The sequence below is a fragment of the Pongo pygmaeus genome, chromosome 20 (assembly GCF_028885625.2).
Source record: "Pongo pygmaeus isolate AG05252 chromosome 20, NHGRI_mPonPyg2-v2.0_pri, whole genome shotgun sequence".
NCBI lineage: Eukaryota > Metazoa > Chordata > Mammalia > Primates > Hominidae > Pongo > Pongo pygmaeus.
In genome coordinates, this window is record NC_072393.2 from 11,468,713 (window position 1) to 11,484,679 (window position 15,967).

A 15,967-nucleotide genomic window follows, 5' to 3' on the forward strand; every position below is an offset into this window, starting at 1 on the left:
ACTGCAACCTCCACCTCCTGGGTTCAAGCGATTCTCCTGTCTCAGCCTCCTGAGTAGCTGGGACTACAGGTGCGCACCACCACGCCCAGCTATTATTTTGTATTTTTAGTAGAGACGGGGTTTCACTATGTTGGCCAGACTGGTCTTGAACTCCTGACCTCAGGCGATCCACCTGCCTCGGCCTCCCAAAGTGCTGGGATTACAGGTGTGAGCCACTGCGCCCGGCCTCCACCTTCCAAATTCTATTCACAAAGGCACTTCTGACCTTATTCCTTGCCTCAGCACAGAAACAGTCTACCCCTTTCCTCTCAGTCCCACAGAGTCCTCTGCACAAAGACAGTCCACCCCTTCCCACTCAGCCTGCAGCATGCTGGGGCCCTGGGTACATCCTTAGCCTGCCTCCTCCATCATCTCCTGCCCACGCCCTCGAACCTTGTACTCAAAGGCAGCCAGGCAGAGGTACAGCAAGTCCAACAGACGTCCCAGCTGGGGGAGTGTCAGGTCAGTGGCCCAGCGCTGCAGGAGCGCTGGCTCGGCGTTTTTCAGCACCCACAGCACACACGCCAGCAAGGTTCGGCTTGACTCAGCAGAGAGGGCACAGCCTGCGCGAGAAGCCTGGGGCCAGAGAGGAATCAAAGTCAATTTCCATTTTTTCCATGTGAGATGAATCCTGGCCAGTCTGTATCTTGATAAATGGCTTCTCTCATTCAAAGTGGATGATGTCTATGGGGACAAGGCTCCCTACTCACCGTTGGTGGCCCCTGGGAGATGCTGGCCCGGGAGCCAGGGGCCAGGGGGCCACCAGCAATCGCCATGGCCACAGAGGGGTTGATGGTACCCGCAATGTCCCCTTCGCCTTCTGTGTCTGAGTCAAGCATTGAGGCCAGTCTTGACCGCTGACCTGGGCCCTCTGGCAGGGAAAGACAGAGGGAAAGAAAGATAAACCCTTGGTAAGTGCTGTCCCTGTCTCAAATTTCAGAAGTCTTCCCTCATGGCCAGGCACGGTGGCTCACGCCTGTAATCCCAACACTTTGGGAGGCAGAGGCAGGTGGATCACCTGAGGTCAGGAGTTCGAGACCAGCCTGGCCAACGTGGCAAAATCCCATCTCTACTAAAATTACAAAAAATTAGCTGGGTGTGGTGGCGGGTGCCTGTAATCCCAGCTACTTGGGAGGCTGTGGCACGAGAATCACTTGAACCTGGGAGGTGGAGGTTACAGTGAGCCGAGATCACACCACTGCACTCCAGCCTGGGCAACAGAGCGACACTCTGTCTCAAAAAAAAAAAAAAAAAGAAGTTTTCCCTCACAACAGTCCCAAGAGTGGGTCTCTGGTTGTCTCCTCCTGGAATTCACTTATTGTACTTATTTTATTTATCATTATTTTTTGAGACGGAGTCTTGCTCTGTTGCCCAGGCTGGAGTGCAGTGGCATGATCTCAGCTCACTGCAACCTCCGCCTCCCAGGTTCAAGCGATTCTCCTGCCTCAGACTCCCGAGTAGCTGTGATTATAGGCGCCCGCCACCACACCCGGCTAATTTTTGTATTTTTAGTAGAGACGGGGTTTCACCATGTTGGCCAGGCTGGTCTCAAACTCCTGACCTTGTGATCCGCCTGTCTCAGCCTCCCAAAGTGCTGGGACTATAGGCATGAGCCATGGCACCTGGCCTATTTTATTTTTTTTTGGATAGAGTCTTTCTTTGTCGCATAAGCTGGAGTACAGTGGCGCCATCTTGGCCCACTGCGACCTTTGTCTCCCAGGTTCAAGCAATTCTCGTGCCTCCGCCTCCCGAGTAGCTGGTATTACAGGTGCGTGCCACCATGCATGGCTAATTTTTGTATTTTTAGTATAGATGGGGTTTTACCACATTGGCCAGACTGGTTTCAAACTCCTGACCTCGAATGATCTGCCCGCCTCGGCCTCCCAAAGTATTAGGATTACAGGCGTGAGCCACTGCACTTGGCCAATTTTATTTTATTTTTTTCAGACAGGATCTCACTCTGTCACCCAGGCTGGAGTGCAGTGGCACAATCTTGGCTTACTGCAGTCTCAACCTCCTGAACTCAAGTGATCCTCCCACTTCGGCCTCCTGAGTAGTTGGAACTGCAGGTGTGTGCTGCCACGCCCAGCTAATTTTTGTACTTTTTGCAGAGACGTGGTCTCAGTAGGTTGTCTAGGCTGGTCCTCAACTCCTGGACTCAAGTGATCCGCCGACCTTGGACTCCCAAAGTGCTGGGATTACAGGTGTGAGCCACTGCACCTGGCCTTGATGTTATTACTATAGCATCAATCAACACTTATATGGTATCTCCTATGTGCCAGGTGCTGTTCTAGGGACTTTAAAAATATTCACTCTTTCAAATCATAGGAGCTCAAGAAAAAAAAAAAAAAATCACTTTTTTTTTTTTTTTTTTGAGGCGGAGTCTCACTCTGTTGCCCAGGCTGGAGTGCAGTGGCATGATCCTGGCTCACCACAACCTCCGCCTCCCAGGTTCTAGTGATTCTCCTGCCTCAGCCTCCCGAGTAGCTGGGACTGCAGGCGCGTGCCACCATGCCTGGCTAATTTTTGTATTTTTAGTAGAGATGGGGTTTCACTGTGTTGGCCAGGCTGGTCTTGAACTCCTGACCTCGTGATCTGCCCGCCTCGGCGTCCCAAAGTGCTGAGATTACAGGCATGAGCCAGTGCGCCCGGTTTTTTTTTTTTTTTTTTTGAGATGGAGCCTTGCTCTGTTGTCTAGACTGGAGTGCAGTGACGCGATCTCGGCTCACTGCAACCTCTGCCTCCCGGGTTCAAGTGATTCTCCTGCCTCAGCCTCCTAAGTAGCTGGGATTACAGGCATGCAGCATCATGCCTGCCTAATTTTTTTTGTATTTTTAGTAGAGACCAGGTTTCACCATGTTGGTCAGGCTGGTCTCGAACTCCTGACCTTGTGATCTGCCCACCTCGGCCTCCCAAAGTGCTGGGACTACAGGCATGAGCCACCGAGCCTGGCTTAAAAAAATCACTGTTAATCGGCTGGGCGTGGTGGCTCACGCCTGTAATCCCAGCACTTTCTGAGGCCGAGGCGGGAGCATCACAAGGTCAGGAGATCGAGACCATCCTGGCTAACACGGTGAAACTCTGTCTCTACTAAAAATACAAAAAAAATTAGCCAGGCGTGGTGGCGGGCACCTGTAGTCCCAGCTACTCGGGAGGCTGAGGCAGGAGAATGCTGTCAACCCAGGAGGCGGAGCTTGCAGTGAGCCGAAATAGTGCCACTGCACTCCAGCCTGGGCAAGAGCGAGACTCTGTCTCAAAAAAAAAAAAAAAATTTACTCTGAATCATCAAAACAACCATATGGAGGTAAGTACTTTCATTAGTCCCACTTTATGGATGAAGAAATTGAGGTACAGAGAGGTTAAGTTACTTGCCCAGGGTCACATAGCAGGTAAATGAAAGAGCTACAATTTTGTTTTTTGTTTTTTTGAGACAGTTTTGTTCTTGTTGCCCAGGCTGGAGTGCAATGGCACGATCTCGGCTCACTGTGACCTCCATCTCCCAGGTTCAAGCGATTCTCCTGCCTCAGCCTCCCGAGTAGCTTGGATTACCAGTGCCCACCATGATGCCAAGCTAATGTTTGTATTTTTAGGAGAGACAGGGTTTTACCGTGTTGTCCAGGCTGGTCTCGATCTCCTGACCTCAGGTGGTCCACCTGCCTCGGCCTCCCAAAGTGCTGGGATTACAGGTGTGAACCACATGTGCCCAGCCCAAAAGCTACAATTTTATCCTCAACAGTCTGGTTCCCAAGTCTATGCTCTTAAAAAGGTAATCCCCATTCTCTCCGCTAAAAAGTCTCAACAGAGGGAGGAGTTGTCAACAAATATATAGCAGATCTTGCCCTAAAGTCTCCTGAAACAAAAGGAAGACTGAGTGTAAATAAAGCTCTAGCCCAGTCCAGCCTAGCTCAATTCCTGATTGGACTGAGGTGATCAGCCTGTTATCCTATCTGCCTAAGAGAGGGAAAGGACACCTCTCACTGGGCAAAGATGCCATTGCTTCAACCCTGTGGTTCTTTTTTATACAATGTCCAGAATATAATAAAAAACTACAAGACAAGTGATGAGGCAGGAAAATGTGGTGGATAAGAGAGAAAAAGAGACAACAGAAGCAGACACATAGATGATCAAATCTTGAAGTCAGCAAATAGAAACTTTTAAAGTTAGAAGAAAAGATGAGCAAAAATGAGACAAAAGATGGAGAATTTCAACAGGGAATTGGGATCTACCAAAAAAATCACATGGATATTTTACAATGGAAAAAAATATATAATATCTGAATTTTTTTTTTTTTTTTTTTTGAGACGGAGTCTCTCTCTGTCGCCCAGGCTGGAGTGCAGTGGCGTGATCTTGGCTCACTGCAAGCTCCGCCTCCCGGGTTCATGCCATTCTCCTGCCTCAGCCTCCCGAGTAGCTGGGACTACAGGCGCCCACCACCACGCCCAGCTAATTTTTTGTATTTTTAGTAGAGACAGGGTTTCACCATGTTAGCCAGGATGGTCTCAATCTCCTGACCTCGTGATCCGCCCACCTTGGCCTCCCAAAGTGCTGGGATTACAGGCGTAAGCCACCGCGCCCAGCCTAATATCTGAAATTAAGAACTCAATGGATGGGGTCAACAGGACACTGGGCACAACAGAAGACATAAGTGGTGAACTCATAGACAAGCGAACAAAAAACTTCCTGGTTGGATTACAGAGAGGAAAGAATGGAAAAAACAGAACAGGACATAACAGATGTGATCAAAAGGCCTAATATGTGTGTAATTGGAGTCCCAGGAGTGAAGAGTGAAAATGAGGCAGAAAAAAATTCAAGTGAGAATGGTTGAGAATTTCCCCAAACTGATGAAAGGCATCCACCCACAAATCCCAATTTTGTACTTCCAACCACTGTTATACCACCCCCCTCAACAATGCCTATAAATGTTTGTTGAAAATGAGTGAATGAATGAACTCCAATCGTTTCCTCACTTGGATGTTCCCTACTTTCTGCTCTTCTTAGAAAATAATAAATGGTACAATAATATCTCCCATCTATTGTAGGCTGACAATATCTCAGTACTGCAGCCCCCCACATTTTCACATAACCTTATAAGTAGTTGGTGTTGTTACTGTCTCCATTACAGGGGAGAAACCTGAGGCTCAGAGATGTTATGACTTAAGTAGTCTGTCCTAGCACTTTAACCTGCTCTGCTAATCCTAATGTCTATACTTATACCAGTGACTGTGTTCTCCCACCTTTACTATCCTGTGCCTTCTGTGACCAAGTCCCTGGATCATGTGACCCCATCTTCCCCGGGCCACTGACCAGCAAAGTCATGCAGCCGTGGCAAGGTATCCCGTGCAATCGATAGCAGTGGCAGGTACAGCTCGGCCACACGAGCCTTCACAGTGGCCTCGGCGTAGCGGGGGTCAGTGTCATGGCCACATAGCAGGCTGTGCATAGCACTGATGGCCTTCTTGTGCAACAGGAATGCCCTGTGGGGTAATGAAGTGCTCAGGACAGGGTGGACATGGCTCCTGGACTGTCCCACCTGTCCTGGGGTTAGACAGGAGCTCTACTCACCCCTCAGCCTCAGGTTCAAGGGCCAGTGCCAGCTCCGTCAGCAGGAGCCCAGCTAGGAAATGCTGCTGCCGGAATGGTCCACTCAGTTCGAACATGCTGGTCACCTTCGGGTCTGGGGCTTGGCTGGAGAAGGTGGAGCTCTGCAGAGAGTGGGGGAAAAATGGGGGATGCCAGTGGTCAAGGGTCAGAGGTGGGAGGTCACCATTAAAGCCATCTTGGAGGTGACAGAAATCATGATGCCAATAGCCACAGATGAGAGACTGATGTTAAGTCATCTGGAGGTGACAGTGGGTATGGGTTTCAAGGCCAGAAGTGAGAGGCTGACGTTAACCCATCTGTGATGTAACAGGGCATGGGGTCAAAAGTCAGAGGACTGAGAAATAGCAGATGGAACGCTAGGTTGGGAGTTAGGATTTAGGGGAGAGAAATCAGAAGTTAGTCCTTCTAGGAAATTGCTGAGAATGACAGGAGAGGTGAACGGTCAGAGGTCAAAAGTCAAACATAAGGGATTAGTTCACCTAGGCAGTGGTCCACCGTGAAAGGGACAGAGATGAGGGAACCATAGGAGATGGACTGAAGGTGAGAGGTTGTAGGTCAAAGAGAGGAGGCAGAAGTGAAGCCAGCCCACCTGGGAGGTGGTAGAGGACACAGAGGGGGAGGGCGAGGCTGGGGGTGACAGGGGGCAGCAGGGGAGGTTGAGGGTCACGTAGTGCTCATGGCTGCACAGGATGCGGGTGAATTCCATGCGCAGGGTCAGCAGGGCCGCTGGATTAGGGGACGACTGGAGCCGCGTGGCCACCTGCGGGAGAGGGGCGGCCATCAGTGATGTCAACATTGCTCCGCCTTCCATCCATGCCATGCCCACTCTGCCCACGCCCACTCCTACCTGCTTGTAGTGGGCCCGGACCAGGCTGAAGACAAAGCCCCGGTCCACCAGGGACAGAAGGTCACTGAGGAAGAAGGCCAGGCTGGCGTTGAGGCGCTCGGCCAGCTCCACATCCTGGAGACACAGGTGCCTGTCAACCCACACACCCATACCTCCTCCCCAAACCTCAGCCCCCACAGGAGCTTGGCTCTCACCAAGATTATCTGCCACCCCTAGGAGCTGTATCACTGCCCCAAAGCCTTCGTCTCTGGGCTGTGGTGACCCTGGGACTTCCTGGTTGTCCTCCTCAGGCTGCCTTCCCCTCCCATGCTCCTTAAGACACCAAGGCAGATATGGGCTAACTCCCTGCAAGATCCTCTCACTCTCTGTCCAGAGTTCAGAGCTGGGGAGAGACTATATTTCCCAGCCTCCCTTGCAGTGGAACCACATGACCAATTCTGGCCAATGGGATTTGAGGGGAAAGTGAGGTGGCCACTTATATGGCAGAAGCAGGTGGGTGCCGGGGAACTGCCAGGGCCAGGCCCACACAGTGATGCCTCCACAACCTACTTAATGCTCAGAAATAAGCTTTGGTTATTTAAATCACTTGTGACTGTGTTGAAGCAAATTAGCCTCTGCCCTAACTGATCGACTCTCAGCATCATTTATTTTTATTTTCATTTTAATTAATTAATTTATTTATTTTTTGAGACGGAGTCCTGCTCTGTCACTAAGGCTGGCGTACAGTGGCACGATCTTGGCTCACCGCAACTTCTGCCTCCCAGGTTGAAGCGATTCTCCTGCCTCAGCTTCCCCAGTAGCTTGGATTACAGATACCCACCACCACGCCTGGCTAATTTTTTTATTTTTAGTAGAGACAGGGTTTTGCCATGTTGGTCAGGCTGGTCTTGAACTCCTGACCTCAGGTGTTCCGCCTGCCTTGGCTTCCCAAAGTACTGGGATTACAGGAGTGAGATATGACACCCGGCCTCTCAGCACCATTTAATGTGAGCTTTACTGAGCATCTACTCTGTGCCAAGCCCTGTGAATGAGGCAGATGCCATCCCTGCTGCAGGTCCAACTCAGTCCAGTGTGTGTGTGGGGAGGGGGGGCGGCAGGGAGACACAAAATAAACAAGAATTTCAGATAGTTCTATGTGCTTCAAAGACAATATTAGATTGGTGCAAAAGTAATTGCAGTTTTGCAATTACTTTCAATGGCAAAAACTGTGATTACTTTTCTTTCTTTCTTTTTTTTTTTTTTGAGATGGAGTCTTGCTCTGTTGCCCAGGCTATAGTGCAATGGCACAATCTCGGCTCACTGCAACCTCTGCCTCCCGGGTTCAAGCGATTCTCCTGACTCAGCCTCCTGAGTAGCTGGGATTACAAGCGCACACCACCACACCTGGCTAATTTTTGTGTTTTTAGTAGAGATAGGGTTTCACCATGTTGGTCAGGCTGGTCTTGAACTCCTGACTTCCGGTCATCCGCCCTCCTCAGCCTCCCAAAGTGTTGGGATTACAGGCGTGAGCCACCACGCCTGGCCTGTAATTACTTGTCACCAACCTTAACAGACTGGGGTGACATTTTCAGAGATACTGAAGGATACCAAAGAGCCATGGGGAGAATGGCATCCTGGGTTAAGGGAACAGTCAGTGCAAAGGCCCTGAGGCAAGATGTGCCTGGCAAGTCCGGGGAACAGTGAGGTGGCTGATGAGGCCCAGCTGGTACTCGTTCTGCCCTCATACTCTCTTGAGCCACTCTGAGGCATCACAAGTTAGCCTCAGTGGCCCTCAAATCCCTGCAACCCGGCCAGGCATGGTGGCTCACACCTGTAATCCTAGCACTTTAGGAGGCCGAGGTGGGCGGATCATAGGGTCAGGAGTTTGAGACCAGCCTGGCCAATATGGTGAAACCCCATCTCTACTAAAAATACAAAAAATTAGCCGGGGGTGGTGGCGGGCGCCTGTAGTCCCAGCTACTTGGGAGGCTGAGCCAGGAGATTCACTTGAACCCAGGAGGCGGAGGTTGCAGTGAGCCAAGATGGTACCACTGCACTCCCACCTGGGCGACAGAACGAGACTCCGTCTCAAAAAAAGAAAAAAAAAAAAAATTAGCCGGGCATGGTGGCACACCCCTGTAGTCCCAGCTACTCAAGAGGCTGAGGCAGGAGAATTGCTTGAACCTGGGAGGCGGAGGTTGCAGTGAGCCAAGATCGTGCCATTGCACTGCAGCCTTGGGGACAGAGCAAGACTCCATCTCAAAAAAAAAAGTGGATTATCACAGGTATTGTTCTTCTCTGGATCTCTTTCTTGGGGTAGTTTCCTCACCATCTGGATCAGCCCCTGGGAATGTCAGTCTTTGGGAAGGCTCCAGTGAGACAAGGCCAGAACCCTTGAGACCAGCTTGGAGGTCACATGCGATTGTGCAAGGGTTGGCCTGGGCCAGAACGCCATTTCAAAAATCTGGAAAGTTCCCATCAAATCCAGAGGTCCCATTTCTCCTTAGAAACCAGGCCATCTCCTGGTGTGGGTGACATAGCAAGACCCCATCTCTACACACACACACACACACACACAAATAGGTGGGTATGGTAGCACACACCTGTAGCCCCAGCTACTCTGGAGGCTGAGGTGGGAGGATTGCTTCAGCCCAGGAGTTTGAGGCTGCAGTGAGCCATGATCACACCACCACACTCTAGTCTGGACAACAGAGCAAGACCGTGTCTCAAACAAAAACAAATAAACAAAAACAAAACCACACACAAAAAAACCCCAGACAATCTGGCCAGGCATGGTGGCTCACGCTTGTAATCCCGGCACTTTGGGAAGCCAAAGTGGGAGGAGCCCTTGAGCTCAGCAGTTAGAGGCTAGTCTGGGCAACATAGTGAGACCCTGACTCTACTAAAAAATAAAAATAAAAATAAAAAAATTGCCGAGTATGGTGGCTTGTGCCTCTGGTCACAGCTACTTGGGAGGCTGAGGAGGGAGGATCCCTTGAGCCCAGGAGGTCGAGGCTGCAGTGAACTATGATCGCACCACTGCGCTCCAGCCTGGGCAACACAGCAAGACCCTATCTCCAAACAAAAACAAAAACAGCCAATCTGGACATAGCTGAGCCACATTGCTGCAGGGTTTCTGTTGGCTGGATTGAGTGATGGTCACCCCTGTTAGGTGGACATCTGCCCTCTGCTCCACCATAAGCCCCACTTTCCCAACTAAAACTGGTATTGACAGTGAGGGGTCTGGAGCTGGTGGCTCAGATTCAAAAGCCTCATTCTGCCCCTTCTCAGTCGTGTGGTACAAGGTTAAGCTACTCATTCATTCGATGCCTCAGTTTCCCCAACAGTAAAATGGAGATAACAATAATACTAACTTCATGGGTTGTTGTGAGAATTTAATGATATGATCCAAGGCCAGGCGCGGTGGCTCACGCCTGTAATCCCAGCACTTTTGGAGGGCAAGGCGGGCAGATCACCTGAGGTTAGGAGTTCCAGACCAGCCAGGCCAACATGGAGAAACCCTGTCTCTACTAAAAATACAAAATTAGCCGGGCGTGGTGGCGCATGCCTGTAATCCCAGCTACTTGGGAGGCTGTGATTCAAGGAGAATCACTTGAACCTGGGAGCCGGAGGTTGCGGTGAGCCAAGATCGCGCCATTGCACTCCAGCCCGGGCAATAAGAGTGAAACTCTGTCTCAAACAACAACAACAACAACAAAATGATATGATCCATATAAAATGCTTAGATACACAGTAAGTGCTCAATAAATGCTCAATATTATTACTATTATGACTAATATTGCCTGCCTATCCCCCGAGGGCATTAGAATTGGTAATCCAGGGCCTGAACAAGTCTACTGTCAGGGTCTCAGAACATCAACATCCATTTATTGAGCACTTGCTGTATACTCTGTGCTAAGGGCTAATGGATCTGCCTTGTCACTTTCCTGCTCCCACCAACCCTCATTTCCTTCCTCATTCACTACAATCTAGCCATCCTTACTGCTCTCCTGTTAGCCCAAGCATGGTCTTGCCTCGGGGCCTTTGCACCTGCTATTCCCCCTGCCTGGAATGCTCTTTCCCCAGACATTGCACGGAATGATCCCTCACTTTCTTCAAGTCTCCCCTTAAAAGCTACACGAGGGTAAGGATTTGGGTCTGTTTTGTTTATTGTTATGTTGCTACACCCAGCACAGGGCTGTGCACACCACAGGCACTCAAGAAACAGACAATGAATGGACGGATCCATCCAGCAAAGCGGATTCCTGGTCTTATGGCCAGGAGGCACTGGGCAGGATTGGCGCCCCCTCCTGGCTGGCTCTATGTCCTCCCTCAGGTTTCTTCCCCCATTGAGATCCTGCATCTCTCACCTTGTGGACACGGGTGATGACCTCCAGGCCCACAGAGCCCACCAAGGCAGTGATGTCGTCCAGGAAGCGCCCAGGGAAGCGCAGCTTGCGGGGTGTGTCTAGTCGCTGGCCAAGAAGCAGGTGCAGCGCCATACTCTTCACCTGGGGGTGGGGTGAGAGGGCTGTGGGTGGGATTTCAAGGGCTGTAGGTGGGGCTTGAAGGGCTGTGGGTGGGGCTTGAAGGGCTGTGGGTGGAGGAGGCTTGACAGGAGGGGCGGGGCTTTAGTGGCAAGGGAGGTGGGCTGAAGGTAGGTTTGAGCCCTGTAGCTGCAGGTAGAAGCTGGGGCCTGAGGGATGTGGGTGGGGCTTGTGACCTATGGATGGGGCTTGAGAAAGCCGTGGGCGGATCCTGTGAGCATCCCAGGCCAAGTGTAGAGAGTGGGAAGGCTGAGAGGGTGTGGGAGGGGCTCATGCGGGTCTCCCCAGGGCAAGTCCAGAAGCGGGACAAAGGGTGGGGCTTGAGGCACTGGATTTGAAGGGAGCTTTATTGGAGGCCCAGAGGGGATGCAGCCAGCAGGCCCTGGGAAGGGGCTTCAAATAACCTATTGAAGAGTTTTAGGGATGTCTCTTACCTTGATCAGAAAGCTTTCCCTTTTTTTTTTTTTTTTTTTTGAGATAGAGTCTTGCCCTGTCACCCAGGCTGGTGTGCAGTGGCATAATCTTGACTCACTGCAACCTCTGCCTACTGGGTTCAAACGATTCTCCTGCCTCAGTCTCCCATGTAGCTGAGATTACATGCACGCGCTACTATGCCCGGCTAACTTTTGTATTTTTACTAGAGATGGGGTTTCACCACGTTGGCCAGGCTAGTCTCAAACTCCTGACCTCAAGTGATCTACCCGCCTCGGCCTCCCAAAGTGCTGGGATTACAGGTGTGAGCCACTGTGCTTGGCCACAGCTTTCTCTCTCTATCCAGGAATATCTCTTGCAGGATGGAGGTCTCCTATCTAGGTGAGGGTCTCTTAATGGTTTCTCTCCTTAAAGAGTCTCATGGGGAAGGGAGGCTCTCTCTAAAGGGGGTTTCAGGTACAGTCTCTCCAGGGAGATACCACCTGAAGTGCCTCTCACCTCCCTAGGTAGTGGCGGGGGGGGGTCTCTTGGGGCCATTTCTCAAATATCTCAGGTGCAATTTCAGGGGGCTTCTCTCTCTCTTTTTTTTTTTTTTGTTTGAGACGGAGTCTCGCTCTGTCGCCCAGGCTGGAGTGCAGTGGTGCGATCTCGGCTCACTGCAAGCTCCTCCTCCTGGGTTCACGCCATTCTCCTGCCTCAGCCTCCAGAGTATCTGGGACTACAGTCGCCCGCCACCATGCCTGGCTAATTTTTTTGTATTTTTAGTAGAGATGGGGTTTCACCGTGTTAGCCAGGATGGTCTCGATCTCCTGACCTCGTGATCCGCCCACCTCGGCCTCCCAAAGTTCTGGGATTACATGCATGAGCCACTATGCCTGGCCAGGGGGCTTCTCTCTTTAAAAAAGGAAGGGGCTCCACTGGGGGTCTCTTGTCACCAGGCAGGGAGGAGGGGGTCTCACCATGAGCTGGAAGAAGAACCAGGCGTGCTGGAGGATGGCCTCGCGTACGGCACTGCTGCTGACCACCCACTGCAGAGCCAGCTCCTCATGAAGCAGCTGGGGACAGAGGCAGGGGTCACAGAGTGCGAGGTGCCACCCCTTCCCGTACCCCCTCTGGAGGCATGCCAGGAGAGGATGCAGCTGGAGGGCTCGGGGTTAGTGCAGCAGGAGCCAGGCAGGAGGAGAGGGGCAAGAGGAGTGGACGTGCCCTTTCCCTGGGCTCGCCAGAACCCCCTGGGCTCTGGATGGGGGAGGAGCACTGCACCCCTTTGCTGGGGGCCGGGACAAAAATGGAGTCATCCACCCCTCCCCCCACTACCTTCTGCACAGTGGGTCTCGGCTGGGTGGCTGGTGGGGCCGAGGAGGAACCCTCGAGGTAGGAGGAGGCTCGGCTAGAGTTGCGGTCGATGGCCTATGATGGGATGTGATGGCGAGGAGAGGGTTAGTGTGGATGAGTTGAAGGGGTACGTGGTTGGAGGAAAGACGTGTCCACACAGACAGGGATGGGGGAAAAGAGGTGGGTTAGTGTGAATATAGAGAAAGAAATGCTTCCACATGGATGGACCAGGGCCATGGACAGGCAATGGAGGCAGGCAGGAAAGAGAGATGGGTCGGCGTAGGTGGGGAGGGGAGGGTGGGTGGCATGGCCAGCGTGCTGTGGGAGTAGACCGGGCAGTGCAGGCAGGGACAAATAAAAGAGTAGCTGGAGAGAGCTGGGTGAGTCAAGATCAAGGTGTGTGGGTATGGGAGAAGAACGTGAGGCTGGGCGGGGTGGCTCAATACCTGTTATCCCAGCACTTTGGGAGGCTGGGATAGGAAGACTGCTTGAACCCAAGAGTTTAAGACCAGCCTGGGCAACATAGTCAGACATTGACTCTACTAAGACCAAAAAAAAAAAAAAAAAAATATATATATATATATATATATATATATATATATATATATATGTATATGGCTGGGCCCGGTGGCATGGGCCTGTAGTCCCAGCTCCTCAGGAGGCCAAAGCAGGAGGATCACTTGTCCCTGGAACCTGGAGGTTGCAGTGAGCTGTGATGGTACCACTGCACTCTAGCTTGGGTGACAGAGCAAGACTCCGTCTCAAAAAAAAAAAAAAAAAAGGAGGAATGCTGTAAGCTGTAATCCCAGCACTTTTGGAGGCCAAGGCAGGTGGATCATGAGGTCAGGAGATCGAGACCGTCCTGGCCAACATGGTGAAACCCCGTCTCTACTAAAAATACAAAAATTAGCCGGGCGTGGTAGCAGGCACCTGTAATTCCAGCTACTTGGGAGGCTGAGGCAGGAGAATCACTTGAACCTCGGAGGCAGAGCTTGCAGTGAGCCGAGATTGCACCACTGCATTCCAGCCTGGGTGATAAGAGCAAGACTCCGTCTCAAAAAAAAAAGAATGTGATGGAGGAGGTGAGAATAACAATGAAAACACAGTACGGCAGTGACAAAGCAATGCAACCACAACAGGCAGGAGGAGTGTGGATGGAGCGGGACCGAGAACACACGAAGGCTGGGAATGGGTCCATGGCATGTGGGGTGAAGGCAGAGGAGATGAAATCAGTGTAGACAGCAAGAATGTGTGTGTGGCCAGAGAAGGTAAGGGTGAGTGTGGACGAGGTGCAGAGTGTGACCGAGTCAGTGAGTCTAGAGGACAGAGAGGAGGACGCAGAGGTGGAGGAGGGTGAGTGTAGACAGAGGAGGTTAAACACAAGATGGGGAAGGAGGAGAAAGACAAGGCAGGAAGATAAGGACAGAGGAGGTGAGATGTTGGTGAGGTGCCAGGAATAGCAGAGAGAGCCCAAGGTTCCAGGCCTGGCCCTGCCCAAGCCTGGCTTGGGCCTCAGTATCCCCATCTGTGAAATGGATATGGGCAGAGGAGTTCAAGCTCCACTCTCGCTTCCTCCTTCGCTGGTTAGGAGGTGAGGCTGCTCGCAGGAACAGGAGGTCTGATGACAGAGCCGACCCAACCCTGGGACCTACTCTGACACTTGAGGGCTCTCCAGCTACCCCAGTCCCAGCCATGCCCTGGCAACTCACTGTGCACCGTGAGGGCCTTCCATTGAAAAGGCCCAGCCTCAGTGTCACCCAGATTTCCACATTCCCAGCAATCCAAGGAAATGACTGCCCAAAGGCCCCCTGCTTGTTCTTCTAGGAGTCCCCTGGGCCTGTCACAGAGTACAGGTTACCTTGGTGATGGGCACAGGGCTGGAATAGGCCCTAGGGCCAAGTGTGTAAGGAAGCAAGCCCTGTAGCCTTCTCTCTGTGCATACAGTCCTCTGACCTTGGTTCCAGTATTTGTACGTGCCTTTCCCTCTTCCTGAACACCCACACCCACCCACCCTTCCCTAGCTGACTCTATCTCACCCTTCAGGTCCCAGCAAAAGATGTCACCCCCCTGGAGAAGCCCCCAAGACCACCCAGAGGGAAGCTGGTATTCGGATGCTACTTGCTTCCTTTCCACGCTGTGTGATCATATACTTATGCATTTGTTTGATCCATGTCTATTTCCCCAACTAGCTAGAAGCTCAGGGTCAAGGCCGGACCAAGAATCTATCATCCCAACAAAATCCCGCTGCAGTGCCCTCAGCCCTAACTCAAGCACAGGCTCAGAACTGCTGGGGGAGCACTATATTTTGAGTCCAAACTGCATCAGAAAATTTGGAGTGTTATCTTCATTTTACAAATGAAGAACTGAGGCTCAGGAAGATGCATCCAATTGCTCAGAGCACAGAGTGAGCTCATAGCAGAGCTAGGACTTGAACCCGGTCTGTTTGGAGGCAAAGCCCCCCCCTACACCAGGTACCTGGAAAGAGGCAGGGTAAGGGGAGCTCTTTGTCTAAAATGGGATAGGGGAGCCGAGAGGTTCCGTTCCAGCCCTTTGAGAGTCCCATGATCGGGGTAGATTAAAGGGAGGTGAATAGGCCATGCAGGGCAGTGAGGTTATGGGTGACTGGATTTGCACTTCATTTGCATGCTATTTGCATACCACCCCTGTGCCTTCTGTCTCCTTCTGAGACTGTGGCCTATGTGGCAGCAAAAGGCCGGTTAAGATGACCCAGTGATGCCTAAACACAGACTTCACAGCCCCAAACAAAGGCAGGAGAGGGGTCTCTGCCACCTCCTTCAGGCAGCCCCCCTAGGTTAGTCAGATGCAGCCAGGAAGGTGGGAGGAGCTCATGCTGAGGTGGTGTCACATGAGTGCAGGGACAGGTAGGAAGGGCACCTGTCTGGGGTCGGCCCCACAATAAGGGGGCGCCCGCCGCAGCACAGCCTTACTGCCTCCTGGAGCATAAGCGGAATTCACCCAGGAGTGTGAGCGATCGATGCCCTGGAGATACATGGAGAAGTGGTAGCATCCCCAGTGGAGGGCAGGGAAAGCAGCATGAAATACCAAGCGTGGACACGGTTCTGGACCATACATGTGCCCACGTGTGCACCTACACACAATCCTGAAAAATGTGCATATGTATATAGGTCCATTGGGTGCATGCCTATACATAACTTGTGTATGTGGG

The 15,967-nt window shown here is 51.8% G+C and overlaps 1 protein-coding gene and 1 long non-coding RNA gene across 6 annotated transcripts in view; one reads left to right on the plus strand and one right to left on the minus strand.

The window, feature by feature from the left end:
- DOCK6 (dedicator of cytokinesis 6) overlaps positions 1-15,967 on the minus strand; it is a 62,814-nt gene that overhangs the window by 16,782 nt on the left and 30,065 nt on the right. For 3 of the 5 annotated variants that reach the window (XM_054463954.2, XM_054463957.2, XM_054463960.2), the window contains 10 exons: positions 15,676-15,780; positions 12,763-12,855; positions 12,405-12,500; positions 10,837-10,977; positions 6,488-6,601; positions 6,230-6,400; positions 5,602-5,741; positions 5,344-5,513; positions 750-910; positions 433-615 (listed from right to left, as the gene is read on the minus strand). In XM_054463954.2, the coding sequence (XP_054319929.2) occupies positions 433-615; positions 750-910; positions 5,344-5,513; positions 5,602-5,741; positions 6,230-6,400; positions 6,488-6,601; positions 10,837-10,977; positions 12,405-12,500; positions 12,763-12,855; positions 15,676-15,780 (1,374 nt within the window). The remainder of the gene's footprint in view (positions 1-432; positions 616-749; positions 911-5,343; positions 5,514-5,601; positions 5,742-6,229; positions 6,401-6,487; positions 6,602-10,836; positions 10,978-12,404; positions 12,501-12,762; positions 12,856-15,675; positions 15,781-15,967) is intronic. The other 2 variants (XM_054463955.2, XM_054463956.2) reach the window with 2 other exon arrangements.
- On the plus strand, positions 1,616-5,056 carry LOC134738824 (uncharacterized). Its single transcript, XR_010124941.1, has 2 exons — positions 1,616-2,108; positions 3,493-5,056. It is a non-coding gene; the product is annotated as an uncharacterized LOC134738824 (long non-coding RNA).